General features: G+C 40.3%; 1 protein-coding gene across 13 annotated transcripts in view; it reads left to right on the top strand.

Moving 5' to 3' along the window:
- KMT2C (lysine methyltransferase 2C) overlaps window positions 1-27786 on the top strand; it is a 190884-nt gene that overhangs the window by 64684 nt on the left and 98414 nt on the right. For all 13 annotated transcript variants that reach the window (XM_079301725.1, XM_079301717.1, XM_079301728.1 and 10 more), the window contains exons 4-6: window positions 9089-9295; window positions 13650-13789; window positions 15389-15498. In XM_079301725.1, coding sequence (XP_079157851.1) covers window positions 9089-9295; window positions 13650-13789; window positions 15389-15498 — 457 coding nt within the window. The remainder of the gene's footprint in view (window positions 1-9088; window positions 9296-13649; window positions 13790-15388; window positions 15499-27786) is intronic.

The raw sequence follows: 27786 nt of genomic DNA, 5'->3' as shown, positions 1-27786 counted from the left end.
TTTGGAACTCATCTAGCTCACCCCGTTTTCCAAGGCAGTTATCTACAGCTGTCATTCCTGACACAAGCTTACATAAACTGCTCTTAAATCTTCCAGTAATAAAAACTCCATATCTTCCCTAAACAGTCCCTTCCAGTCTCTTCTTTGTTTTTACTGTTGGAACCACTTTCCTCACATCTAACCCACACTCTCTTCATTCTGGGTTTATTCCATTACTACTCGTACCATCTGCCAAGGATAATGGAGGACAGCTTTGTGCTAAAGTCTCTCATTTATTTCCCCAGCATGCTTTACCTCGTAACAGAAATCCCAAATTTGTTCCTACTTTCTTTGTAGATGATGTTTTCTTGAGCTCAGATCCTCCTTGCTGGTTTGAGTTTTCTCCAGATGGTCTGTGTCTTTCTCAGAGCACAGAAGGCGTGTCACACAAATGGGGCCAAAGAAGGGTTTCACAGGCAGCCAAAATCCTGCCTTTTGCTTAGGCTGAACAATTGCCATTGTGGCCATAATGTGTTTAATGCTCTCGTGTACAACTTGTGCCTCGTGGGATTTGACACCATAGTCAATGACATTCATGGCTGGGCCTTTGAGCACAGACCTTTGCTTCATGATTTAATCCATTCTGTAGGAAGGTCCAACCACAGAAACCATGAAATGTCTCCTGCCCAGAGAGAGGAGGTGCTCACAGATGCTCCAGGTTTCTGGAGTCCCACTGTCAGCCTCTCACAGGTGTTCTTAGGGAATTCCTCTGTCTCATCCCCATCCCTCTGTCCTCTCCACCTGGGTCTGCCCTGCTGCTTACAAGTCCTGCATTGGTGAGCAGCAAGCTGGGCACTGGCAGCTCAGGTCTGATGCCTGGACAAGTGTCCTGTCCCCTGGGAGGTGGCAGTCAGACAGACAAGAGCAGCCTGTGACAGTCTGGCAGGCCATGCTGCAGGGCTGGGGGCAGCACTCCTTACAGCATGGGGAGCCTGCTTTGGCAGGGATTGCACAGATACAAGGCATTCACAGACAGTGGTAATATATAGAAATATCTGTTCCAGTGTTGAGTGAATGCAGTGTTTTCTCTCATTTTTTCCAAATATCACCTCTTCCATTTGATTTTTTGGGGGGGTTTGTTTTTGTTTTTGTGGTTTTTTTGCCTCCAGCTTTCTTTGCCAGCATCGGTTTTTTTTAATGTTGTTGAATGCTCATATTCCCATTCTCTTTGCTAATTCCACACTGCTCATCAGTTTTAATCATTGTTTCACTTAGTTGAAGTTTATTCTTCTTTCTCTCTTAGCCTGATGTGCAGTTTCCTTCCATCCATTTCCAGTGGCATCTAGACAGGTGTTTGGTACAGGGTATTTCTTCTCACCCCTTTATCCATTTTCTTGTTCATTTCCTTGTCAGCTGTGACTATTTCCTTCTTGCTTCCATCAGCTGTGTTATTTCCCATAGTCAATAGTCCCATTTCTCCAGCACCTTCCATTTCCCTAACACAACAAACTCTGTGGTGTGTCCTTCATTCCTTCCTTGCTTCCATACCAAAGCTGATGGAAAGTGCAAGCAATTTAAATGGCAAAATCTGGACTCACAACACCCCAGAGCTGTAGTGGCAGAGATGGTCCCAATGAATGTCTCTGACTTTTGCCAGAAACTGTTCATTCACAGGGAATGGATGGTGCACATGGAATCTGCTTTCACATAGGGTCTGACAGGGATTCAGAGTGCTTAGTGAAGAGAGAATCTTTGTGCTCCTGGCTTCAATGTGATAAAGCTCTTCTGAAGCACATGGGCTCTGCTTGGTGAGGACAGAAGCATTTAGAGAAACAAATTTGGATTAATTTTCATAGGGCTACAGTAAGTCTATCTGTAACTTCAGAATTAGTATAGTAAAACTTAAAATGTTTCACAGAACAACACAAGGGTTGATCAAAGATCTGAAGTAGATTCCAGGAGACAATTCAGGACTGTTTTGTAAAAGATGTTGGAGAAGGAAGATAAGAAGCTTCAGAATCATAGATGAAGTGTGGAAGGCTGTATCCTGACTGCTTAGTTTCTTTTAATGCAAGAGATTGAGGGTCATCAAATGAAACTTCTAAGGGTTAGATAAAAAATAAAAGGAGGTGGTTCTTTGTGCAGCAGAGAGTGACTTGAGTGACGTCCTTGCCAAAGGATGTGGTTTACTGAAACTTTAGGTGTGGCCAAGAGCAGACTGGGCAAGAAAGGGAAACTGAGAATGAGTGTAAAGGAATCACAGTTGTCACAGGGAGGCCCTGAACTGAACATACTGGGGGGCATGGATGCCATGTCTGCCTCCTCTTGAATATCCCTATACCTCTGCTTATCCTGCTTAGACGAAGCTTTTTTGAAAAACTGCTGTTTAAGGCCAGCTTGCTAAATGGTAAATCTCAGTAATTTTCAGGTAGTAAGACCCTACTTAGTATTTGTATGAAGTTGTCTCCAAGAGAGGCTGGCACCTCTGTGTGAGTTGGGTGTGACTGTGGCTGTCCCACCCCTGGAAGTGTTTGAGGCCAGGCTGGATGGGGCTTTGAGCAGCCTGTTGTCGTGGCAGGAGGGTTGGAATTGGATCATGTTTAAGGTCCCTCCAACCCAAACCCATTCTGTGTATTATGTTTTAATTACCAAGAGACAGAATTTGGCTTACACAGATAATACTTCCTGGGCCCAGTTGCATACTGAAGGTTGAAGCTACAGGACTTCTTATTCTTTGACTTTATCCTTCAGAGGTGAAAATAACTCAGAATTGCATGATCTGCCACTTTGCAGGTACAATCAATTGCATTCTGTAGCACATTATTATTTGAGGGTCCAAGTCAGTTCACATGGCCTTTAAGGAACTATCTAGAGGGCCTTAGATTAGACCTGTAAATTCACTTTTTTCAGCATTGGCATTCTGGTAACTCCTCTTGCATCTGCAGTATGTTAAACCCTAACAAATAATTGTTTAAATAAAAGCTGACAGAATTCATGGTGAATAAGAACCTATTTTCCAAATTTAAAAATATCAGTAAGATGTGTTGTTTTGGTTGTGTTTGGAGGTAATGTTTTCTTCCTTTCAAATGAGAAGAGTATCATTAAGTTGATTACATGGCTGTAGAACTCCAACTGTGCTGTTTGAAGAAATTGGAAAGCAGTTATTGTCTAATGCAGTTTAATTGCTTTGAATAAACTTCTAAAATTCTTCACCTGAAGTTCATATAAACTCTGTCCCACCTCTTTTTTTTTTTAAAAGAATTATACTGTGTAAGTTAAATAGTTACTTCAACCCCCAAATCTCTGTAATAGTGTCAAACCACAATTTCAGCTGGTTCTGTGATTCAGTTACCTGTTGTGAGGAGGTTGTGTGTCAAACACTTAAATACAGCTTTTAGCAGACATTTTTGCTTCTTTCTCTTTGTGGTGTCTACATTTGCCCTTTCCATCTTTGTCTGTCCTTAGTATCCTTCACTCAGAAGGGTGATGTGTTGGGTTCTGAATCCTATATCAATATGAAGCAGTTATGCCTCACCTAATGAGGTTTCTTCAGTAGTTTCCTTTCAAGCTTTGTGATTATTGAGGTCCAAATATTTACAGCATAGTTAGAAGATGCAGAAAAGCTTCATCTGAATCTGAATTTTAGAGTACCTTTACCTGTGTGAAAATCTCAGTATGTTTAAACTCACACTGATGCAGATCCCTGGTATTGTTTCAAGTCAGAAATGGTGGGGGTTTTTTCTTCACTTAAAATGCAGCTTGCAGGTATTGATTTGAATTTACATAAAGGATAAAAGGGTGGATCTTCACTTAGGAGGAAAACACTTTAGTCTTTAAATAACAGCATAAAATGAGAGTATTTTGTGCATTAGCACAACTTGGCAGAGCTAAGTAAATAGTAGGTCCCCTATAGCGTTTAATTTATTCTTTAAGCACATGTTAAAACTTTTAACAGGGTTAGGTTGGAAGAAGAATTCTCAAGGCCAATCCTCATTAGTCTGGTTTGGTAATTAGTACAAATAATGCTCTGATGAAGTTCTGTTTTGCTACCAAATACTCCATTACACTGAGTTAAGCTTAATTTTAGTCCTGAAAAATAGATGCTAAAAGCACTGTAAATTTCTGTAACAAGTAGTGTGTGAAAAAGACATTCTGAAGGCATTTCCAGGCATTGAGGAAGATTGTTGCATAATTCCTTTAAAAACAAATTTGTAGCAAAAGTCACAGGATACTCTCTTCACTTTCTTTTTCAACCCCAAACCCTGAGTGAAGGAGATCTTTATGCTGTCCAAGTTGGGTTTCTTTTTAACTTCAGTGCAATTTTTATTGTGGCAAATGGCAGTAGTGATCATGTGCAAGTTAGTGTTTAATGTTGAGGCAATGGCTATAGCTAGTGGATCTCACTGGAATTGCCATGCCTTGCATTTTCTCAAATATAATCCTTTGTTTTTTCGTCTTTAAACCCGGTTTTAGTGTGATTAATTGAAACAGGTGAATGCACAGCAAAACTCCTTTGGTAATGCCAGTCCCACAGTAGGCTGGGAGGGATTTCAGAGAAGTTACAAGAAGAGTGTTCCTTGAGCTGAATCCAAGAGTTTGAATTTCTCTTGCTGTTGACATCCTCCCTATATCTCCATGTGATGGTTGGATTCCCTGTGCAGGCTCTTCTGAAAGAAGGGCAGCTTTAACACCTCTCTGCAGAATGGGCAGCTGCAGGATTTCCTTTATCCTGCCACCCTCACCAGTGAGTACTGCAAGGGTTGGATAACTGGGAGCATCTCACTGCCAGACATGCTCAGCATAGGCTACTCGCTCTCTTGCTTGGTGTTCAACTGTCTGGGGGCCCTGGAGACATGGAAAGAAGTTATTCCTGTGAGAATGAGGAAGGAAGATTTATTCCCTCAGCTGTGTAGGTGGAGGTGTGGGGGCATGGCAGTGCCCCTTATCACTGCAGCTTGTGGTGCATTCCACTCATGTATGGAAAACAAGCAGGAGAGTGGGAGTGAGATACTGTTGAGGGTCACACAGGCTCCCCTGGACACATCTGAAGATTCCCAGAAGCTGCACAGTGCTCACGTGGGCACAACTGCACATCTGTGAGATATGGGCCACAGCATAAACAAAATGTGTTTGCATGAGCCAGTCTACACATCTGCTGGTTATCAAGGATTTCCCAGTGCCATTTCCCAGATGAGAAGGATCCAGGAGGGGCTGCTCTGGGAATTGCAACTACAGGTGTTGGTAATCCTGGTGCTAAGGCTTAGTTCTGTTAAAAAAATAAGTTTGAAGGACTCTCGGATTTACCTTAATTCTATGACTGAATATTTGCAAGCAAACCAGATGTTTCTCCTCCTCTGGTTGTGATTTAATATTGTGCAATTAGTTGCCCAATACTGCATGTGTTGAAATGAAGTTGTTTCAATGGGAAAAATCTGTGTTTTAGGATGAGTCCTGATGACTGTCATCAGTCAAGTAGAGGAAGTGACTGGTCTCCCTTCCTTCAGGATTAAGTGGCTGCAGGCCATTTTGTTATCCTTTGTCAGGATGTGGACAGGGGAGGATTATAGCACTTTGGATTCTTGTCAGGGGGTTGAGTAAATTCTGTGTGAGGAAGAGACACTGACTGATGAAATAAGAACCTGTAGAAGAGCATGGCTGTGAAAGAATGATGGGATCAGCATGTTTCTTGTTAGAAAGGGCGTCCTTCAAACAAGATCCAAGTCTGGATCTCCTCCCATGGCTCGATGGGAACAGACATTAGCTTCAGACATTACTAGCTTTTCTGCCTCTTAATGCATCCCTAAAACCCAGTATTTCTGGTTCATTCTGAACACAGGTTTTCCTCAGTGTTATGTATTAAAATTTCTGTGCATTCAAGTCTATGGCATCCTCTGGGATGAGGTGAGGTATAGGAGCACCTCCTGGTAATAAAACACCTCTGGATCTTTAAATCTTTATAAGAAAGTACCATTTGTCATGGGAAAATATGTAATTTAAGTTGAAGTTACAGATAATGATGGACTTACATTTTGAGTTGGAGCTCCTGAGATACATCTTAAATGGAGTACTGATAATCTTATTTCTTTTTTCTTAGTAACTTATAAAAAGATTTGTGACACATCGTCTCTTTCTTTTTATCCCATTTTGAATTATCCTGTTCTTAAAATATGTTAATTATGATAACAGATCTAGGGATTGATCTTAAGATTTGCCAGTATCTCTATTTTGTTATCTTCAATATGAGAGCTCTTCTTGCATCACAGATTTAGATCCCTCTAATTGCATATTGACATATGGAAAGTAGATTTGTAAGTACTTGCTGCAGTCCTCAGATGATAGGAAAAAATCTCTACCTTCTGCCCATACAGACATAACTTAAAATATTTACTGAGCACTTGAAGCTAAAAGGCTAATGTGATGGAACTGGCCACTTTGTTTGGCCTGATGAGGCAGCAGTGTGGCATGTCAGGAGGCAGAGGAGCAGGGCTTTCCTGCAGAGCTGGCAGTTCACTGCCACTGAGTGCTTGTGCCTGTCTGCCTGTGGCTACAGTTGAAGCCCCTCTGGAAAGCATGAAACCTTTTTTTCCCCACTTGTATAATCTCTCCCCTCTATCTCAGCCCCACAGTGTCCTGGCAGTGCTCTGGGCACGTTCTGCTGCTCCTGTCTTTGACTTCTGTATCCATGTGCTCACAGCCTTCAGTGAAGGCTCCCCCAGCCCCCTCCCTGTGTCGAGCACTCGGTTCAGCTGCCTTCCCCACTCTGCTGAGGCAGGAGCAGTAGCACAAACCATATGATTCTTGACAGCTTCACAGCTGTCCGCACCACGCTGCAGAGTAGCTGTGAAACTCACTGCTCCTGTTGTTTCACTCCACTCTGCCTGCAGAAAGCTACTGCTGGAAGCTGGGATGCAGGAGCTGCCTTCCAGGCTCCAGAAATACCAGCTTTACTCCTGTATGCCTTTTCAAATAATACCACTTGAAAAGTTAGTTTATTTTTTTCTTAATTACTGTTTCATATTTGTCTTTTATAGACCTTAACATTATTGCATATTTGCTACGACTCCACTTTAAAGAGCTTTGTTTATTTGTTTGTAGTTATCCTCAAGTCTTTTAATGAGCAGTGATAGTCTGTCCTAACAGGATGTATGAATAATTATTTATTCCACTGTGGATAATCTTGTGTTTGTAACTAGTGTAATTTATATACCGTGGTGTTGCCTGTTTAAGTCTCTTAAGTCTCCTCACAAGTCTCTCTAGTCTCAACCAGCATAAATAGCTTTGCTTTCCCTGCTTAGGAACTCTGCCTGTGAGGCCAGATCAGGTTACACTGCCTGTCCAGTGGTTACAGTCACTGACAGACAAATAATAGTCTATTTGTTGCTTTATCACACTGAAAGCTAGCTATAAAATAGACATACCTACTGTTCAGTGTAACTATTCATTTTCTACTGCTCTCATACTGCCTTTACCCATATTTTCTTTGGTTTTTTGTCTTCGGATATCTTTTTCTAAAGACTTCTGGAACATTGCAGAAATTTGCCATCAGCTCTGGAGGTTGTGCTGGCTCATGGTGGTTGTGTGTTGAGGCAGATCATGAGGGATGTGCTGCTGAGGCCATGAGATGAGGACAGATGTTTCCTAACAATACCATAGAAGGTTTCAATATCATGAATGGGACTTGCTTTATCTGTCCACCAACCTGCATATTCCCAGTGGTGCATCTGCCTTAATGAAAGTGCAGTCCTACCTATCAACCATAGATAAAAGCATTTGGCTTCATTCTGGTCTTCATTTTGGGCTCATGATACGCTTCTTTCTTCCTTAGCATCCGACTGTCTGGTATTACCAGTAGTAGTAGACCAGTTCAGGTTTCTTTTTCTTTTTTTTTTTCTTTCTATTGTTGCTCTATGGTGAGAGCAAAAGGAGCCATCCCAGAGTATGATAAACCAAATCTTAGCAGCTTTGCTGGATTCTGTTTGGATCTGGAACTTTCCTTTTCCACTTCCACTTTTTCTGTTGCTGTTCTTGTCTCTCTAGACTGAAAAGCACAGGAGGCTTTATTTTCTCCCCTTAGATTTTAGTAAATATTTTGCAGCAGTTTAGCCTTAAGGTTTTCTCTTCCTCCCACTTCACTTCCCTCCTCTCACTCACACAGCACAGAGTGTCCCAAATACAAATGTGCCACCTTGGAGATGCACTGAAATCTATTTAAATGGCATCCAGGCATAACCAAGCCTCTATCCAAGTGCCTGATTCCCTGAGGCATCTTTTTGGGGTCTTTGGGGCATAAATACGAAGAAAACAGAATTGCTCATTTAAGCATTAAAAAAACAAGTGTTAAATGGCCTTCCTTTAATGCAAACTGCATTAGTTGCAGAAGTTCACATTTTAAGTTTGTGGGTATGTTTATTATAGAAATATTTTTCAGTAGCTTCCATATGATGTGACACAAGGAGTGCTGTCAGAGCTGTCATTTCAATCCTGTCACTATGTTGTGCATGTTAAAACATAATTGCAAATGGTGCAGGGTATTGCAGCGGTCACAGTTCTGTAAATATAGAATTCTTCCAGTAAAACTTGTAGACATCATTTTGTTTTTAAATATTGAACTAAATGAGGATGGTTGGATTTGTGTATGTGGTGTGCTCCGGCATGTGTGACTGTAGCCATTGCTGTGGTTTTCTCATTCATCCATTTTTAGTAAACCTTTGAGTGGATAGTATTTACACATGTGTTACAGATAACCTGTATGTGCTTCTAGAAAGGTGTATGTGTTGTTCTATGTGTTCTGTAACATTTTGATGCCTCTTAGCAAGCATGTGTCTGCACACACAGAATTTTGAAAATTCTGGTAATTTGAATATAACATGGATTTTGTTTGCTTCATTAATCAGGCACTTTCATGAACATTAAAAAAAAGTTATTTTAATGTAACTGTTAATTAGCTGGAAATAGTGTTTCTGAATGCTGGATTCTGATACCTGATGGCACATGGGAGCTTTTATTGTTTTGTTATAAAGGGTTAAATTAGCATGCAATTTGCTCTTTGATGGGGCATCCTCTGCTGGCTTTTTCCCCAATAAAGAAGTAATGATCTTCCCTTTTACAGCGAACAACTCTGCGCCTTTTGTTACTGTGGAGAACGGAGCTCATTAGGACAAGGAGATTTAAAACAATTCAGTCCCACTCCTGGGTATGTTATCCCATGGAAAAACCAGCCTTTAAATAAGAGTGAAGCCAGCGACAGCACGGATGGAGCTTGTGAGAGAACTCCAAGGCAAAACTCAGTGCCGCGCAAACAGAGAGGCCAGAAGAAGTAAGTCTGTCCTACAATAAATATGTAGATTTTTTTAATTTTACATGAAATTCAGGAAGGATCTTTACTGGTTCTGTACTACAATAGGCAACTGACTTGTGTTTGTGTAAGTGTGGGTTTTTAAAATTAATAGATGTTTCTAAGAAAAATCAACATGTACAAAAACCTAACTAAAAGCAGAATGCCAGAGCAACCAACACGTGACTGATATAGAAGTGTTTGTCTCTTCTGCTTTTTAAAAATGGGTTTGTTTCTTCCCTAAGTGTGAATCCTCACTCTGGAAGAACACAGAAATGAGACATAGCCGCTGTAAAGAACAGATCTCCTCGTAATGCTGAAGTAAAAGTACACACAAAGGGTGGAAGAGGACAGACTTTTGACACTTCATGTGTTGGTAGCCTGGAATAATGGGCAGCCTCTGATTAGAGCCTGGTTAGAGCCTCTCCTCTCATCCTGGTGCCAGTGCTGTTGAGGGCACACAGCAGGAGTGAGGTTTGCAGGCAGCTCTCCCAGGCCTGGGGGTTTGATCATGGTCTCTAGGCCTCTCAGTGACTTGTGAGAGATGGCAGGGCCATAGTCGGGCATACCTGGAACTGCAGCAGAGTGCTCAGTACATGGTTGGCACTGGGATAGAGTTGCTCAGAGCCACATCTTTATGGGCACCATGATCCTGTCACTGAGGACTTGTGATGACTTGGGTTCCTTCACAGTTGATGGTGAGTGTGGGATCACTCAGTGCTGTCTGCATGACAGAGGGGCTGCAATCGTAGAGAAGCGAAGGGAGTCAGTGGTGATACAGGGTTACAGGCCAGTGAGGGACTGTGGGTCCTGCAGGGTTGAGGGCGGTGAGAGGCTGTGGGTGTGAGGGGTTGAGGGCAGTGAAGGGCTGTGGGTGTGAGGGGCTGAGGGCAGTGAGGGGCTGTGGGTGTGTGGGGCTGAGGGCACTGAGGGGCTGTGAGTGTACAGGGTTGAGGGTGATGAGGAACTGCGGGTGTGTGGGGTTGAGGGCAGTGAGGGGCTGTGGGTCCTGCAGGGTTGAGGGCAGTGAAGGGCTGTGGGTGTGAGGGGTTGAGGGCAGTGAGAGGCTGTGGGTGTGAGGGGTTGAGGGCAGTGAAGGGCTGTGGGTGTGTGGGGCTGAGGGCAGTGAGGGGCTGTGGGTGTGTGGGGCTGAGGGCAGTGAGGGGCTGTGGGTGTGTGGGGTTGAGGGCGGTGAGGGGCTGTGGGTGTGTGGGGTTGAGGGCAGTGAGGGGCTGTGGGTGTGAGGGGTTGAGGATGGTGATGGGCTGTGGGTGTGAGGGGCTGTGGGTGTGTGGGGTTGAGGGCAGTGAGGGGCTGTGAGTGCGAGGTTGAGGATGGTGAGGGGCTGTGGGTGTGAGGGGTTGAGGGCGGTGAGGGGCTGTGGGTGTGTGGGGTTGAGGATGGTGATGGGCTGTGGGTGTGTGGGGTTGAGGGCAGTGAGGGGCTGTGAGTGTGCGAGGTTGAGGATGGTGAGGGGCTGTGGGTGTGAGGGGTTGAGGGCAGTGAGGGGCTGTGGGTGTGATGGGCTGAGGGCGGTGAGGGGCTGTGAGTGTGCGAGGTTGAGGGCAGTGAGGGGCTGTGGGTGTGATGGGCTGAGGGCGGTGAGGGGCTGTGGGTGTGTGGGGTTGAGGGCAGTGAGGGGCTGTGGGTGTGTGGGGTTGAGGGCGGTGAGGGGCTGTGAGTGTGCGAGGTTGAGGATGGTGAGGGGCTGTGGGTGTGTGGGGTTGAGGGCAGTGAGGGGCTGTGGGTGTGATGGGCTGAGGGCGGTGAGGGGCTGTGGGTGTGTGGGGTTGAGGGTGATGAGGGGTCTGTGGGTGTGAGGGGTTGAGGGCGGTGAAAGGCTGCAGGCAGTGTGTGGTTGATGCCCATGCTGGTGCTGCAGCATAGTGGAGGGTTGAGGGTGATGTGGGGCGGTGATGCATGGTTGAGGCCAGTGTGGGGCAGGGGGCAAGGCGGTGATGTGGGATGGCGATGCCATACAGTGATGTGGGGTGGTGATGTGGAGCTGCGGGTGGGGCAATGATGAGGGGTCAAGGGTGGGAAGGTGATCTGAGACCGCAGGCAGTGCAGGGTGGTGGTGATGTGGGGCTGAGGACAGTGGTGTGATGATACAGGGCTGTGACATGGGGCAGTGGTGGTGTGGGGCAGAGATGCAGGGCTGAGGGTGGTGGTGATGATGCAGAGCCGCAGGCGGTGCAGGGCCCAGACCAGGCATTGGGGGATTGGCTCCAGGCTTTGGGGGATTGGCTCCAGGCTTTGGGGGGTTGGCTCTGGGCATTGGAGTATTGGCTCTTGGCTTTGGGGGTTTGGCTCTTGGCATTGGAGTATTGGCTCTTGGCATTGGGGGATTGGCTCCAGGGCGTTGGAGGGTTGTCTCCAGGCATTGAGGGATTTGCTCCAGGCATTGGGGTATTGGCTGCAGGCATTGGGGGGTTGGCTTTAGGCATTTGGGTATTGGCTCTGGGCTTTGGGGGATTGGCTCTGGGCTTTGGGGGATTGGCTCTGGGCTTGGCCTGGCCAGGAAGGAAAGCAGTGAGGGAGGCAGCTTTGGGTTCTTCTGAACTGCCCGAGTCAGACCTGTCCGTGTCTGTGGTGCTGCTGCAGAAGCTGCTCAGCGGTTCACGCTTGCTGAGGTTGCTTGGGTGCCCATTGGATGTTTTTATCACCATGTTGGCAGTAGAAAAGTGCACATTGTGTAATGATGCTATAGAAAAGTGGCTTTTCTTAAAGCTAATAAAAGTAACACCCTTGCCTCAGGCAATATTCTGTAGATACATGAAATACTATTTTCAGAGAAATCCATGGAAAGTGTTTTGGTGCAGGGCAAGATTGCAGAGTAAATTGAGGCGTTCTGTAAATGGATTGGTTTGATGTTGCAAGAAAGGTTTCTTTTATACAGAAAAATGCCTTGTCAGTTGGCATTTAGTTTTTCCCAAAGATTCTTTAAGCTTTGGTGTTGTGAGTAGCAGTTTGGTGTTAGAGGAGGCTTCACTGTCCATGGGGGTGAAACACAGGCTGTGCAGGCTAGTTGTGGATGCTCCATCCCTAGAAGTATTCAAGGGCAGACTGGACAGGGTTTAGAGCAATTTGGGATAGTGGAAGATGTCTCTGCCTATTGTAGGAGGGTTAGAACGAGAACCTTTCCAACCCAAACCAATTCCAGTGGACATAAATGGTGTTCAGAAACCAGTTTTGTCAAACTAGTGCATAGTGCACATTAGTGCTTTGTTAAGGAGGTTTTAAATGTTGATAGTGTCAGAATTAATAGGTTTTGGGGTAGATTGTTTAAAAATTATGCAAGTCATGAAGATACCATAATAATAGAAATAATAGAAAACTTTTAAGATTTCTTGGGTGGTTCAAGAGAAATGTTGCTTTCCCCCCCCCCCCCATATGCTAAGGGGTTTTAAAATGTGTTTATTAATGTAATGGCAGAAGTAAAGCATGGTTTTAAGAAAAGCAGAGTCATCACAGGTTACAGTTCCAATGGTTACTTTTTCTCTTGACAGATGCATACAATTGAGTTATTAATAGTAGAGAGTAATCAAGTTCAAAGAACCTTAATGGAAAATGCAGCACCACCTTTCCTACCAATTGTTGTGGCATCAGTGATCAAGTCTCTTTATCAGTATGTCTAAATTCACACCCTTAGATGTCCACGATATTCTTTAGCCTGCAGGAAATAAAGGCAAAGTTGTTGCTTCTGTTTGGTTTTTTTTAATGCAGTAATATGAGTTGTGTGAATTGTTTTCTGTTGAGATTAGAATTTGGAGAACAGATTAATAAGGTTATAAGCTAGTACAGTATAGTAGACTTTATATCACTGCATTTTTTAATCTCCCCCCCTCCTTTTCTCCAGCTCAGCCCCATCTTTTGGGTTTGTTTTTTTTTTTAACATCTGGTAGCATTGTATGTATAAAGATGTTTATTTCCAAATTGAAGTCCTGGTACTTTTTCTACCTTCCCCTTTCCACCTTCACATAGCTCTAGTATTTTCTGTAGGCACCTCACCCCTGAATGTTGTTATCTCATTCTCAATTCCAAGGGTTGGGAAAGTTTTAATATCAAACAAAATCAAACTTAAAGAAGCATGTGTGTCCTGAAAAACTGGAACAGAGTAGGCTTGTTTACTGAATAGCAGCTATAACAGGCAACTGTTATTGGGGAAAGTGTTGGGATAAAGTATCAGGAAGACTCTTGCTAATGTTGATTTACATTATATCATATTAGGGAAAAAATTTACTTGCTGTGAGTTTTGGAACATTTATGAGTATCTGGCTAATTGAACAAAGAATGTGGTCACTTCTAAGCTTTTTTTTTCTGCTTCCTGATACAGATCTCGATCGAGTATAGCATCATGTACAAGTGTAAGCACCCAAACTGCTTCTGATGATCAGGTTGTCAAATTCTGGGATGAACTCAGTTTAGTTGGCTTACCAGATGACATTGATATTCAAGCCTTATTTGAGCCAACAGGTAAGATCCATTGTTATCCTTTTTCTCCCTGTCCAGTAGCAGTACAGTAGGCACAGTGACATGAGTGAAGTTTTGCAGCTGTTGGGTTTTTATGCTGTGGTGTTTGTCAAGTCTTTGATGGTGCTTTGGTAGCTTTTGCCCGTGTCAGATTGTGTTTTTGTAGTCTCTCCAGAAAAGAGAATCCTCAGCTTTGTGTGGGGAAATATTTGTAATCTGCTGCTGAACTGCTGTTCAGGTAGTAATACCTTCAGCACTGTGATTCTGTTTTGGGGAGAAAAGGGAAAAGGAATGAGGCATAGCTTAATATAATTCTCAAAAGTCGTAATCCTATGACGTTACCTGATCTCCTGCTGCAAGTGTTACTGGAAACAGTAGAATAGAAGATTTAAAAGAGCAGCATGATTAAAGCAGTAGAGGCATAATGCACACGCATGTTTCCAGAATCTGCAGGTTTTGTGTTGGAAAAAATGTGTCTGGTTTATCATCTACTCTTTCATTTTAATTGAACTTTTCTGTTAATTAAGTTATTAATTACTTTTTCCGAAGGCATCTGTGTCCAAATACTTTGATGCCAGTAGTCCATTCACATACTTTGCTCCAAAAAATGGAAATACTTTTAGGAAATAATAAAAATGTCACTCTTTCATGAATGTGGAAAGTTATTTCAAGGTGTAATTAAAAGAAAAAAATAAAATCTGATGGTTTTGTTTAAATAGTTTTACTATAGTGTGTGTAGATGGGTGGATGTAGATTTATCAATCTATATTTTTAAAGTTGCTGTTATTTGTAAATTGCTGTTCTCAAACCCATGTGGAGATTTTTGGAATTTTTTTTTTTGTAGCTTGAATTAATAAGTTGGCCAATACCTAATCTCAACTGCTAGTGTAAACCATCATTTCTAATTCCCGTGTGAAGCAGTCAGAGAATTCCTTTGGAAGTATACATTATTTCCATTGTTTTTCCCAGAATTGAATTAGAAACTTCTTGTAAGAGTTACCTGTTGAATTCTACAAATTCTGATTTTTTTTTTTTGTTAGGTAGGTGTATCTCTATACTGTACTTTTTGCATTAATGTAATTTTCTCAGTCATTTATATGAGTTTCTATTCATGCTATATTTTGAGCTTTTAAGTAAACACTTTATGGATCATATTCTGCATGAACATACAGATATCCAGACCTTGGGAATCATAAATTAAGAGTACAAAATTAGGGAAATGTTTTCTACAGTGAAATATAAGGTCAAATGGAACTCTGTATGTGTGTCAAACAAGCATTGAATGTAGAATCAAAGTCAGAGAATGTTGAGCACCTCAGTGCTATGATTACATGATCAGCCACTTGAAAATTATAAACATACAAAAAAGGTGTGTTGTATATACAAGAGAATTGCAGTGTTTTTTTACAATTACTGATAGTAATTGTAATATATTCATGTATGATAATACGGGTTTTCAACGTTGCAACAAGAAAAAAAGCGGGGAGAGGACTTGTGTGTTTCTTCTGGCAAGTATTTACTGCCAGAACTGAGTTGCATACTTGGAGGCAGTGCTCGACAGAGCTGTCCAACCCTGGCCCTTTGTCTCTGTGCACACACCAGGTCACTGCTGGGCTCATCACCGCTGTGCAGAGTGGTCTGTGGGAGTCTGCCAGACTGAAGAGCAGCTGTCGCTGAACGTGGACAAAGCTGTTGTCTCAGGGAGCACAGAAGTGAGTAAAAAACACTTGAATGCTCAAGTTCTGTTAGAAAATAGGGTGGGTAAAAAGACAAATGAAGTACAAAGTGTGACTAAAAATATCCACGTATGGCTCTCTGAGCTCCCATTTTAATAAGGTTTCCTTGGGCAGATCCTCATGCTAAAAATATTTGTCACGTTTTCTTAAAAAATAGTGTGGAGTTGCACAAAATACAGCAATAATTAATTTTGAGGTAGCTAGAATGTAGGAAGAACCAGACCAACCAAAGCAAATTAGAGACAAAAGAAAAGTTAAGTTCAATTAGCAAATACTCTGATAGGTGAGGAAGTATTTATTGTACCAGTTTATATTCTGAAATTACATCACTCAAATAGTGTAAAGGAATTTCTCAACTACTTTCATGTCAGTTTCAAAAAGGAGGTTAGTATAAAAAAGCCAGTGTTTGCCATGAAACTTACATTGATACTCTAAATACTCATAGAAATACACAGATAAATATTTAATCTTTTAAATTGAAGTGGTAATGTCTTTGGAAAAGTACCTTTGAAAAGGATGAACTTGTTCTGGTGTCATATTCTGGCGCTATTTGGAAATACTGGAGATGTATTTCATATTGGTTTTTGCACATGTAACTATATTTTTTGGTCATATTTAATAAAGCCCAAGAGGGTTTGTTAATAATTTTATTTTTTATATTAAATCAGCCGTGCTGTCAACAAATCTTTGTAATTTTTGGTGGTTTTCCCATGGTTATGCTTAGGCCTTTTGTCACTTGAGTGTTCTTGCTTTTCATGCATCAAAAAAACAGATCAAAAAAATTTGGCATAAGATACCAGTAGCTATTCTCCACTGTTTGGACTAAAAAGATGCTTTGTATCAGTCCTTCAATACAAGCCATAGCATACAGCTTTCTTTGCACCTTCTTCTATTCATATTTAATAAATGTTTGGTTTTGAATAATTTATTTAATTTCTGTGTTTCTGCTTTCAAAATAAGACTATTCAAAATGAGTGAACCTGACAGTATTAAGTTCTAGATGAGCTTGAAAATGCTCGAACGTTTGTGTTTATGTATGAAAAACGACACAATTGAAAAAATACTGAAAATTGGATACTTTTTTTTTTAATCTCGCTGTTGAGAAGTTTTTGTCTCCTTGTTTTTGGCTTGAAGTAATTTTGAGATCAGCTCATTCCTATCTGTAGTAATTTCTTCTAACAGAAATCTTGGTTGAGATGTTGAAGTTCGTGTTTTGCTGTATTGAATTTCATCCTGTTTTCGTTATTTCAGTTTCATTTCTTGTTTGCCTTGCTCCTCCCCTGTGCTCAGGGTGATGGTGCCTCACCTTTATGTTATCAGTACCTTTTTAAGTTTTGCATAGATGTTTACAATGGAATCACTTAACTACAAATTTTTTGAAGAATGAACGTCTCTGGTGTTGCAGTTTCCGTTTCGGCCCCGTCCTTTCATGTGCTGCACTGAATCTTCCCTACTGATCTTTTCAAATTCTGCAAGTAATGTTTAGATCCCCCTGTTGCACATGTTTCATGGCAGTGCAGAGAAAGGAGAGGAGTTTGAATCGAGTGCCATTCTGTGTATTTTCTATTCAGTCTTTGCTGAAGCCATTGAGAAACGTTCTTTGTGTAGTCCAGCAGTCAGCCAGCAAAGAATGAGAAGAATGACGCTGGTTCGGTTATTCTCTTTTATCCTTCTTGTGATATCTCCAGGGAGAGCTGAGTAAAGGCACAACTGTGATTCTAGAAGAATAGCTAGATGGAATTGGACTTCTTTATCCCACTATCACACCAGGGATTTGTCTCCTTTTTATTTTATTTCGGATTTTTTTTGAAAAATGAGGACCAAACTTTTGTGGTTCTCTGTTCCTGACAACAGACAGAGAAGTGTAATGATTGCTCAAGGAGTGTGTGTGAAACTGGCTTGGAGCCCAAGTATGTTTGCTTGTGTCCAGGCTGTAGTGCTTGGTCATAATTTTTCCACTACTTTTTGACTTGTTATTAAGATTGAGAAAGAAGTATAAGGTCCTGGTTGTCCTTTGTGGTAGTGGAAAAGCTCATCTTTGTGTGAGTTACTTAAAAAAAGTTTAGAATGAAAGGTAAATTAATGAATTGAAAATATGTGTGTCTTCAGCATCTTGTGCTTCTTCTTTTCATTTGGGCTTCTTTCTGATGGTATGTTCCTGCATTTTAGGAGAAAAGTTCTGTTCAGATGTTCTGAAATCTGTTGGCCATACAAATAAAACTGTGTGCTCAGGGCATACAAAAAAATAGTTTAAATAAAACCAAGCTGTATGCTGTTTCCTCTGCTTGCCACCAAGTGTGCTTTGGGTTTGTTGTTGTTTGCTTGGTAGGGGATTTCTGTCTTCTTGGAAGTCCTTTTGGCATGTGGAACTGGTTTGTGATGTGGTCTGCAGCACTGACATCTTTTCTTTACTGGAAAAGTATGTTTTCTTTCCCTTCTGTTCATGTAAGCATGCATATTTGAAGTGTAACCAACTTTTGATAATATAATCCATTGGTTTAGGTATTCTAGTTTTTGGAGAGCATTTTGGGCCTGTTCTTACCTTAAGGGATTCTTTAATTTGTAAGCTACATTCATGTTTCTCATTAGTTAGGCTGCCTGTTGTTTGCAAATCTCCTTTAACTGGATATGACAGTGTTTCATATTACTCTGTTTACCAGTTGAGATGTCCATTTGGCTTCACTGAACTTGTGATTGCATTATTAAAGCTTGTGTGGACATACTTCACTGACCTGTTCCAAAATACGTGTTTTTATCCATTTTGGTTTTCTTCTGGGCCCTTGTTTGCTGAAGGTTTAAAACACAGCACTGCAGAGATCTCAGAATCTGTGAATGTCTCACAAAATACCCTGCTCAGCGTGCCTTTCTTCTTCAGTTCTTTTGATTTGCTCATTGTGAAGGCCTGGCAAAGGCACCTGACCAGCTTGTTTCATGTATTTGTGTCTAGACAGAGGTGGATTCTTTGTCTTTCTTTCAAAGTCTGGCATTTGTCATTCTTTACTATTCATGAGTGCACAAACCTGCATCTGTGAGGTGTTTGAAATCCTGTGTATGGTGTTGGTTTGTGACAAGGGACAAAGAAAAGCTGGAATATACAGTCAGATCTGTGGTGGAGGTGCCTCAGTTCATCTCATGGCTTGTCTTGCTTATCTCAGCAGGGGAGTCATGGGTTTTTTCAGAACTGCTTTCTAAGTTTAGGAAGTCCTAAGGAAGGACTGGTGATCTTGGTGACAAATCCAGTGTCAGAACTTTTCTCAGCATGACTCCTAAGAATTATCCTGGTACTGTGTGTATGGTAGAGCTTCAACACCTCAGTGTGGCAGTGCCTTCCCCCCACTACTTTAATAGCATTTCATGGGGTTTGGGAGTAACTTTGTTTCAAGATTTGGAAGAAAACAACTCTTCAAAATATAAATGGGGGAGAGAAAAGTTCCAGTGATTTGTTTGATCCAAAGCTTATCTCAATTTTCTTATCATTTGTAATTGTTTTGCTCAGTATGTAAGATTCACCATGGTAAAGAAGCTATCATGTTGGCAGCTTCAGGAAGATACACTTTTATTGGTGTTTCTGTAGATATTTAGTGTAAGATGCAAAAACAGTGTGAATTTTAGGCTTAATAAAATAAACTAAGCAAAAGATTCTGATTGAGCAGAAATTAATTTTTTCCCTGGAAAAATGTAATAGATGTGGACAAGTGGAGTTTACAAGTTTTTCTTGTACTTCTAGTTTTGGTCTTGCACTTCTGTAACTCTCCTGCTTTTTGATATTTAGAAATGTGAACTTACATTATCATGTAAAATGTAGAGGCCTTTAAGGCTTGCATTTTTTCAGCTTTTAATAAGACTCCTTTCAGAAATAGTGGTTTCCAAAACATTTTCAGGTATTTTAAAAGAATACTTGGCAATTTTGATATTTATTTTGCATGTATTGAGTAGATTCTTGTTTGTTTGTCTACAGTCAGCTGAGGAAAAATAAAGATTGCCAATTACCTGACTTAAATTGTCCAGCCATAGCTAGTCTGTATGCTACAGAGTCCCATATAAAGTGGACTGCATTTTGTCCCCCAGCATGTAAATAGCTCAATTCAGAAAGTGATTTTAAGGAAGTAGATAATGTGTTTAAACTACTTTTGAACAAACTGGGCACAAGAAATGAATACAAGGGTAACTTTCCCAGCCAGCTTTCTCCTCTGATAAGATGTAGAAAGCAGTTTCCAAGTCTGTGAGAGTTTTTCAAGGACACAAAAGTAAAAGAAAACAGTGTTGGAGGAAACCAAGGAGGTTCCTGTCTCTTGAAAGCTGAATAGGAGAAACATGATAGTAATGAAAAGTCTGTTTAAAATTCTTTGCTCAAGACTTAATTCTAGCATGATGCCTACCAAGCTAGATCAGAAAGAATTAAGTTGAGGGGAAAGATGAGGAACATGTTTACAAATCCTTTAAAACTGTCCACATTTTGAATGTATCTTCATCCCTTAATCTCAATATACTTCTCATCTTGTTGTGAATTGTCCTTGTTGTTACTGGTGTGTGTGTTTTATTTGTGCTACTTCAAGTTGAAAACCAGTTTGGCCAAAATGATATTTCCTTTTGTTGTTCCTTGTATGTAAAAGTGAACACCAACATCCTAATGTATTGTAACTTCTTACACTGAGGAGGATTGTGCCCATCTAACTGCAGCAATTTTTCATTTGGTTTTACTTTTTGTTGAGAAAAACTGTGTGAGAAATGGCTTAGATGACAGAATCCTGAATGTAGGCTTCATGTGTAACTCAACTGAGCTGAACAGAACATGGAGGGATGTGGGATTTTTTTTTTTGTATAGAGTGCAGGATTTGCAGCTCTTTGATTCTTTAAAAGCTCCATTCTTCCTTTTTCATTATTGGAAGAATGACTAATTCTTCAATCCAGAGAAAAATGCATTATGAGCATGCAATAAATCATAATTTATACCATTTCTAGGCAGTGTCCTCTGCATTTGCCCATTTTTCAAGGATGAGCTTTGTAACATGAAACTAAATGAGCACCTCTGGTATTGAGAAGTTCCTTTCTCAAGCCTTGAGTTTTTTATGGTGCTTTTGCACACAGCAGGCTCTTGGCTTCTCCTCATCTCCATTCACTAGCTTGGGAGGGACTACCTGGCTGTTCTTGGGAGTGGCTTCTGATTTTATCTTACCAAGGTTTTTTTTTCCTGTAGTTGCTTTTGTCCTGCAGCTGAGGAAGTACTGCAGGAAGTTTTCTTCCAAAATAACATCTACTTTTTTTGTTTTTATTTTTTGAGAACTCCAGCACAGAAAGTGCTAGAGAAAGAAAGGCTGGAGAAATGGTGACATATGTCTCACCAAGAAGACACTTGTATGTGCTTTAGGTCAGTTTGGTAGTTTCATTCATTTAGTGTTTTAGACATACTGTAACAGTTTAGCATGGGCTACTCAAGTTTTCCATGAATTTCCCTATTATTTGGAGTTTCTCTGGAGTTGTGTAGCCATTTCCCTGCTGACGAGGGTAATCATTGTTTTTACAGGACCTTAATGACTGAGGATACAACTTTAGGGATAGTTTAACACTGCAAATTATCTTCTGTGATTTACTCTGTTCCATAATGGTTTGGATTTTGGTCACTTAAGGCCAGATCCTTGTGGTCTTGAATGTGAATTGTTCTTAGAGCTTGTAAATGACATCAGAAAGCCTATGCCTATTGTTTTTTAGCTGTATTTCCCAAGTTCTGGAAAGCAGCTGTGGTATCTGCTCAGAGTTGGCTCTGATTTACATGTGTGATTTTTCTGGAACACCTTTGTACACCATGAATCATGTCAGTACAGCTTTGGTAAATCAGTTCACAGAGCTGCCATGGGAACTCTCTGTGTTGGTCCAGCAGTTTGAGAACAGATATTTGGTGCTTAGTAAGACCTGCAACTTAATTCTTTTTAGCATTGTCAGGTGAACAGTAATTAAAGTATTCTTTCATTTGAACCAAAATAAGCTTTACCATGAGAAGAGCATCATTCATGTGAGGTCACAGAATGATTTGGGTTGGAAGGGGACATTAAAGATCATCCAGTTCCAGCTCCACTGCCAGGGGAAGGAACACCTTCCAGCCAGGTTGCTCAAAGCTCCATGGCTTCAAACAGAAAGAGAGTAGGTTTAGACTGAATTTAGAGTGGAAGCAATTCTTTCCTGTGAGGTGGGTGGGGATTGGAGCAGATTGCCCAGAGAAGCTGTGGCTGCCCCATCCCTGGAAGTGTTTGAGGCTGGGTTGGGTGGAGCTTTGGGCAGCCTGATCTGGTGGAAAGTGTCCTTGAATGTAGCAGAGTTGGAACTGGATGATCTTTAATGTCCCTTCTAACCCAAACCATTGTTTGACTCTGTAATTCTATTTTTTTCTTCTACAGTGAAACATAGAACAGAAAAATGTAAATTACAGTTCTGACAGAAGAGTTTTGTTACCTATCAAAACATAGCACCTTTGAAGCTACAGATTTAAGGACTCAGCTTTGAAAACACAGTTTTCATTTCTCCATTTGTCTAATAGACCACATTTTCTAGAACAAAATAAAATGCACTTTTCTAAATCCCTGCTGGTATTTAAGACAATGAAGTATTAGTTAAAACTGAGTAAATGCAAATTAAGAGCTTTGAGATTCTCTTCTTCTAGTACATTTTTGTAATTATTTTGGCACCTAAATTATGGATACCTTTGGATATAATTAGACTCTACACTTGTACGTGAATCTTAGTGGTATTTTTGAAAGTTTGTAAGGATTACTATAAACTAGACTGGTTCTCTCTGAATAATTACTGTCACAAAATGTGAGGCAGTAACGTGGGAAATATGTGGCTAAAGTAAAGGCTAATTGCTTCTGATGATTGAAGGGGTCTGGAAATTATTTTAATTTTGAATTCTCCATTTATTGTGAAAAATGCCTTCATTTATTTTCCTAGTCTTACTGATGTAATTGTTGTTCCCCTCTGAATAATTAGATACTTGGGTAGCTCTGGGTACATGGCTGAGGTTGTTAGTAAGGGTTAATTGTTGCAAAGCAATTGGGGTTTATTGAGTGAAGAGCTGATCTGTTTTTTCTTTCCCCCCCATTTGTTAGATGGACTGTTGCTTTAGCTTTGTACTGTGTGGTGTGAGACACTCTGTTATCATTAAGTAACTTTCCAGGTCAGCCAGCCAATGAAAAAAATCAAGGCATACAAAGCTACAGTATTAAACAGAGAGAGTTTAATTAAAAACTTGTTTCTAAAATAATCTGAGCAATATTAGGTTTTTACCCAGTCAAAATTTTGTTTAAAATAAATACAAAATCTGTAAGTAATTTTGCCATAATTGAACTTTTTTATTATTAATACTCCAGTAAAGCCAGTACTATGCTTCAGCCTGTTCACATCTTTGGGATTTTTATGAGTGGAAAAGTTTATTAGAAATATGAAGAAATACTTATGTCAAGACTATATGACATGCCAAATTTTGCATTTTTTAAAATCAGCATCTCAAGAAGCAAGAGATGTTCCTTTCTTTAGAGAGACAAAACACTGATCTGTTTATGTGCTAATGTAGAGTATCAATATACCAAATATCAGCAAAGTGTTTGATTTAGAGCTTTTTCTGGGTACTTGTTTGTGGAGTTTGATTCTTATCAAGTGCAGATACTTAAATGTCACTTTCCAGTCTCTGTGCTAATTCCTTGTTTGATAACTTGTTATCAGTGTGATTCTGACTTACTGCTTGGAAGAAGGAACACGTGGTCATGTGAAACTTATTTAGCTGTCATTGTTTTTTTATATTCTCTTCATCATGTTTATTGTATTTACAAGAGGAAGGCAAGCTTTAATTTGTAAATCCCAGTTCAGAGAAGAATTGGCCTTCTGAGGTGAAGCAGAACAAAAGATGCACATTTTTAAACAGTTTATTGGAGATTTTTTTTATGTGCTTTGTAACAAACGTTGTGTGAAATATCATCTATGTTTGTATCCCTACCTATTTGTTTCCAAGTATATGAAAAAAAATGACTGTGAATTTGTGTGCAGATCCAATGGTACTGTCAGTGCACACTGGAACTTAGTGCTTACAGTAAAACTGTGTCTTGTAACTTATTTGGGCCATCAGAACCAAATTCTAGAGCTTACCCTTGCCAGGGACAGTAACCAATGCATGAATTCTAATACATATGTTTGAGGTTTAGGTAATAAACTTTTTTCACAGTGAAACAGAACTTTTCATAAACTGTCACTTCTTCCAGCACACAAGTACAGTTTCTCTTGCTTCCATTTCTCTGTGTCCCCTACAGTTTTGCATATCTGAACAGAAGCACAGTGTCATTTCTGGCAGGTGAATCTACCTAAATGATCTTTCCCATTATAACTGCATTTGTGGAATTCAGCAGGAAAATACTTGGGTTACTTAGGCAGCACTGTCTTTCCTTGAGATGGTTTGTGTGGCTTCATCTGAAGGGGGAAGTGTTTGATTTTTCAGCCTGATCCATTGTTTTTCTCTGCCAGAGCAGTGGTGCTGCTGGGTTCCTGCTCTGGAGCCAGGAGGAGGTTCCAGGGAGCTCACCATGGGAGTACTCCCATGACACTCCAGTAGCAGAGCAGAGTCAGCCTTAGAGTTTTCAGTATGGGTTTTTTCCAAGCTGAATGCTTTGAAAAATGCACCTTTGTTGAACTCCAGATGTCGAATAGGTGGGTACCAGAATTGGGAGAGAGATTGTGGCTACAGAAATGTTTCTGAGAGGGTTTTGATGCTGAATAGGTGATAGGCACTGAGGGCAGGCTGAGCTGTAGGAACCAGACAAAATGGACTGGGGGCACAGAAAGAGACTGAGAAACAGCAGCAGCCTAGGAATGAAAGCCGAAGAGCCTTGCTGAGAAACATGAAAGGGCCTGTGTTCCTGGAGGAATTTCCAGTGCAGGTTTCCTTTATTCACTAACATTCACTGAAATAATGTACTGAAAGCTCTGAAGTGAAATTGTTCAATGTGTGTTCCAAACTGCTGAAGTGTGTTTCACAAAGACCTTTTCTTCCTTTTGCATGACTTGAGTAGAAAACACTTTTTTTGGTAATACGTCAAAAGAAGTCCTCTTTTTTATTTTTTCTTTTCTCCTCCCCTCACTTTGCTTGGTGTATTTCATAAATGTTACTCTGAGCATTAAGACAATGACACAGTAGTTCACTAACATTCCATTGCAAGATTTTATAATCTGGGGTGTTATGTATTAAAACCAGAGGGCACTGGGTCTCTGAAGAGCAAAGAAAGCGCACTAAAGGAAAGTCACACTGTCTCCAATCAAGAATGTACCTTCTTCCTTGGTAATGTGTCATTGTACTGGTGGGATTGACCCATTTTGGGGCTTTGCTGTAGAAACTGAGAATGCAGATACTTGAGCTCTTCCTTTCTCCTGTCTTTCTGGGCTCAGCAGCAATGGCATAGTCCTTCAATGTCTACAAAAGAGAGAAAATATCACTGGAACGCCCCCAAACTCTGAATATGGAACAAGGAAATAAAATCTCATTTTAAAATGTATGAAAATATTAACAAATTTATTTAAATTATTATACCATTAGTGTTTTCAGCAAAGAAGAAAAATGGAGCTCTGTATATATTTAAAAAGTCAGGAAACTATACCCATCTGTTAACCAGCATGCCAGCAGTAAGTTTATAAAAATTTACACAAGGAAGTGTGGCAGTACCAGCAATCTCCTCACCTTTGTAGGTGTTTTAATGCAGCCCTTCTTTTCCAACCTTATTACTAACTCATTCATGATTGCTTCTGATTTAAATATTTTATATTCAGTTTTTTCCATAGCTCATCTGGAGTTTCTTATTGTTGGTGCTCAAGGGTCTAATTTTGCCTTTTGTGTGATGGTTGTATTTGTGAAAAAAGACTAATCAGTCTTTTGGAGTTAATATTGGTAAGTTTCAGTCAAGGACAGGTTCTCATTATGCTTTGAGCATTATAGAAATAAAAAGGCCTCTTCAGCAGCTTTCTCCTTAATATATAGGATGGGAATAAAAGGAAAAAATGCCTCAATGGGACTAGTAGGTGTATTTGCTCAGCTGTAGCATTGTTTGCTTAGTGTTACACAACTGACTCTAATCTAGGTTTCACAGCAGTTTCCCTTTTATATAGTATTTTATTTAAGCATGGCTGTTAAATTTATCATGAATGTGAGTCACGTGGGTTTTTTTGAATGAGAGCTTTACAGTCCAGACTCTTTAATGAAATTAGAATTATAAAGGGGTTCTGATTATCCCAGTCAAAAGAGTCTGAGGTTTTTTCCTGATTAATATAAATTATATTGTGGGTTTTCATTTGGGGTTTTCACCTAATTCTCAAAAAAAAATCCTACAAACATGCTTTAAAACTCAGGATTACTTATATTAGTCTGTTGGTATCAGTTTGCTTTTAAGCAGTAGGCTAAAAACTACTTCTGAGATTGGTGTACTCAGCAGCTCACAAAATCAAACCATTAGCAAAAAATAGTTTTGAACTCCCTGAAGATTTTGTTATTGACTTCCATTAGTGTAAGTTCTGTCCCAGAGTTGCAGATTGAGCATAAATATTGCAGACATCAGTATGAAGTAATGCCATTAATGCAGGTGTCGTTGAGTGTTTTTTTAATAACATGGAGCAAATCAGGCATGAGAGAAGCATCTTAGGAATCTTCACAAATGTGGAGCAACTGCCCTTCCTGTGCAAGTGCATCACCTCAGTGGGAAATACAGACATTACTTGCATTAAAGATATTTTTTCTAATAGGCCACTGTTGATAGTCATTATTTATGTGAAAGAATTAATATTGTTTATTTTTGTGTATATAATTGTCCTCCCCATCCTGCAGATCTGACCTGGGAATAAAAAGTAGGCAGGCAATAGTAGTAGGTCTGCTGCCAGTAATGAATGTGTAGGTGTTCCATGAATCATAGTCATGATTAATTATAAGAATCTATTAAATAATATTAATTGAAGAACTGATGAAGTGGCAGGTTCTCAAAGCTGCAGTTCGCCTAAGTTGTTTTATTTTTAAACCAGTGTGTTTTCAGTGATACTAATGGTTTCCCTTAAAGATGTCACTTTCCTCTTCAGTACATCAGGGAGGGAAAGTAGCTGTTATGAAATAAAGAAATATTTATTTCCTGAAGCATCTAACTTGGGTAAAACAACTTGATGCACTATATTTCAGTGTCATGGTCTCATTTCAGATATATGCATTCAAGATGCAATCTAGACACTCTTTTTTTATAAAACTGCAAGTGCTTCCACATCTAACCTTATCCCTTTGCAGTTTTTAATTTATGCTGTAACATTTCCTTTCTGTTCAAAAAATTGTCGCCCACTCTGCTTTTTGCCCAGTTCTTCTTCTTTGCAAAGAACTGGGAAGAATGACAGAATCTGCAGAATGAATAGTGAATCTGAATCTAAATACCTAATCCAACCAAATACCCAAGCAAATACTGAGGGGTTTTTGCCTTTCAATTATTGCAGATTGTTATAGAATATTAGGTGTTTGTGTGGTATTTCCAGGGAGATGACAAATCATAAATCTTTAAAAGCAAGTAGAGAACTTCTGGAGAAATGACACAAGAAAACAGTTCATTTGTTATTATTATTCTTTGAGCATTGTGAGGGAAATACTCTTTTTCCAAAATGTAAATGGATTTGATATGTTCAATAAGTAGGAAGTTCAGTTTTCTCAAATGTCATACCAGGTGAGTTTTTCTAATGAGAGCAACTTGAAATAGATGGCAAATCGTTGGGAAGACTGTTACCATTACGTATCCATCACATCAGAAGGTGCCTTGGGCACCTCCAGAATGTTTGCTTCCTGTCAGACATAAAATAGTGTGATGGATAAATCCCCCAGTAAAGGTCGGTCCTGGCAGCAGTGCTCACTCATCTGGGAAACTGAAAGGTCAGGATGAGCAGCATTCTGGTAGGACTGGAAGCTGAGCATCTCAGTAACATGTGCTTGTACTTCCACTCCTAATTTTATGTCAGCTTGTTGTTTGTGGTGTTTCTGGAAGTTCATTTCTGTTGATGAGTGCTCTGTTACAGTCTTAGGCACCAGTTGAGTGTTTTTCAGCCTTTTCTGAACTCCTTTAATTGATATAAATCAATTTTGTGGTAAACCATCTCTTGCCTTATGGGTGTTTTAAGCAAAATACTCATCCTAGTACTGTGACAGAATTGTTATCTAAACACTGTCACAGCATTAGGATGTAATCTGATGCTGAGATTTCTATGCCATCAGATAAA

This window comes from Erithacus rubecula (genome assembly GCF_903797595.1).
Source record: "Erithacus rubecula genome assembly, chromosome: 3".
Taxonomy (NCBI): Eukaryota; Metazoa; Chordata; class Aves; order Passeriformes; family Muscicapidae; genus Erithacus; species Erithacus rubecula.
The sequence above is the reverse complement of the archived record's forward strand: the minus strand, read 5'-3'. Positions and strand labels throughout refer to the sequence as shown.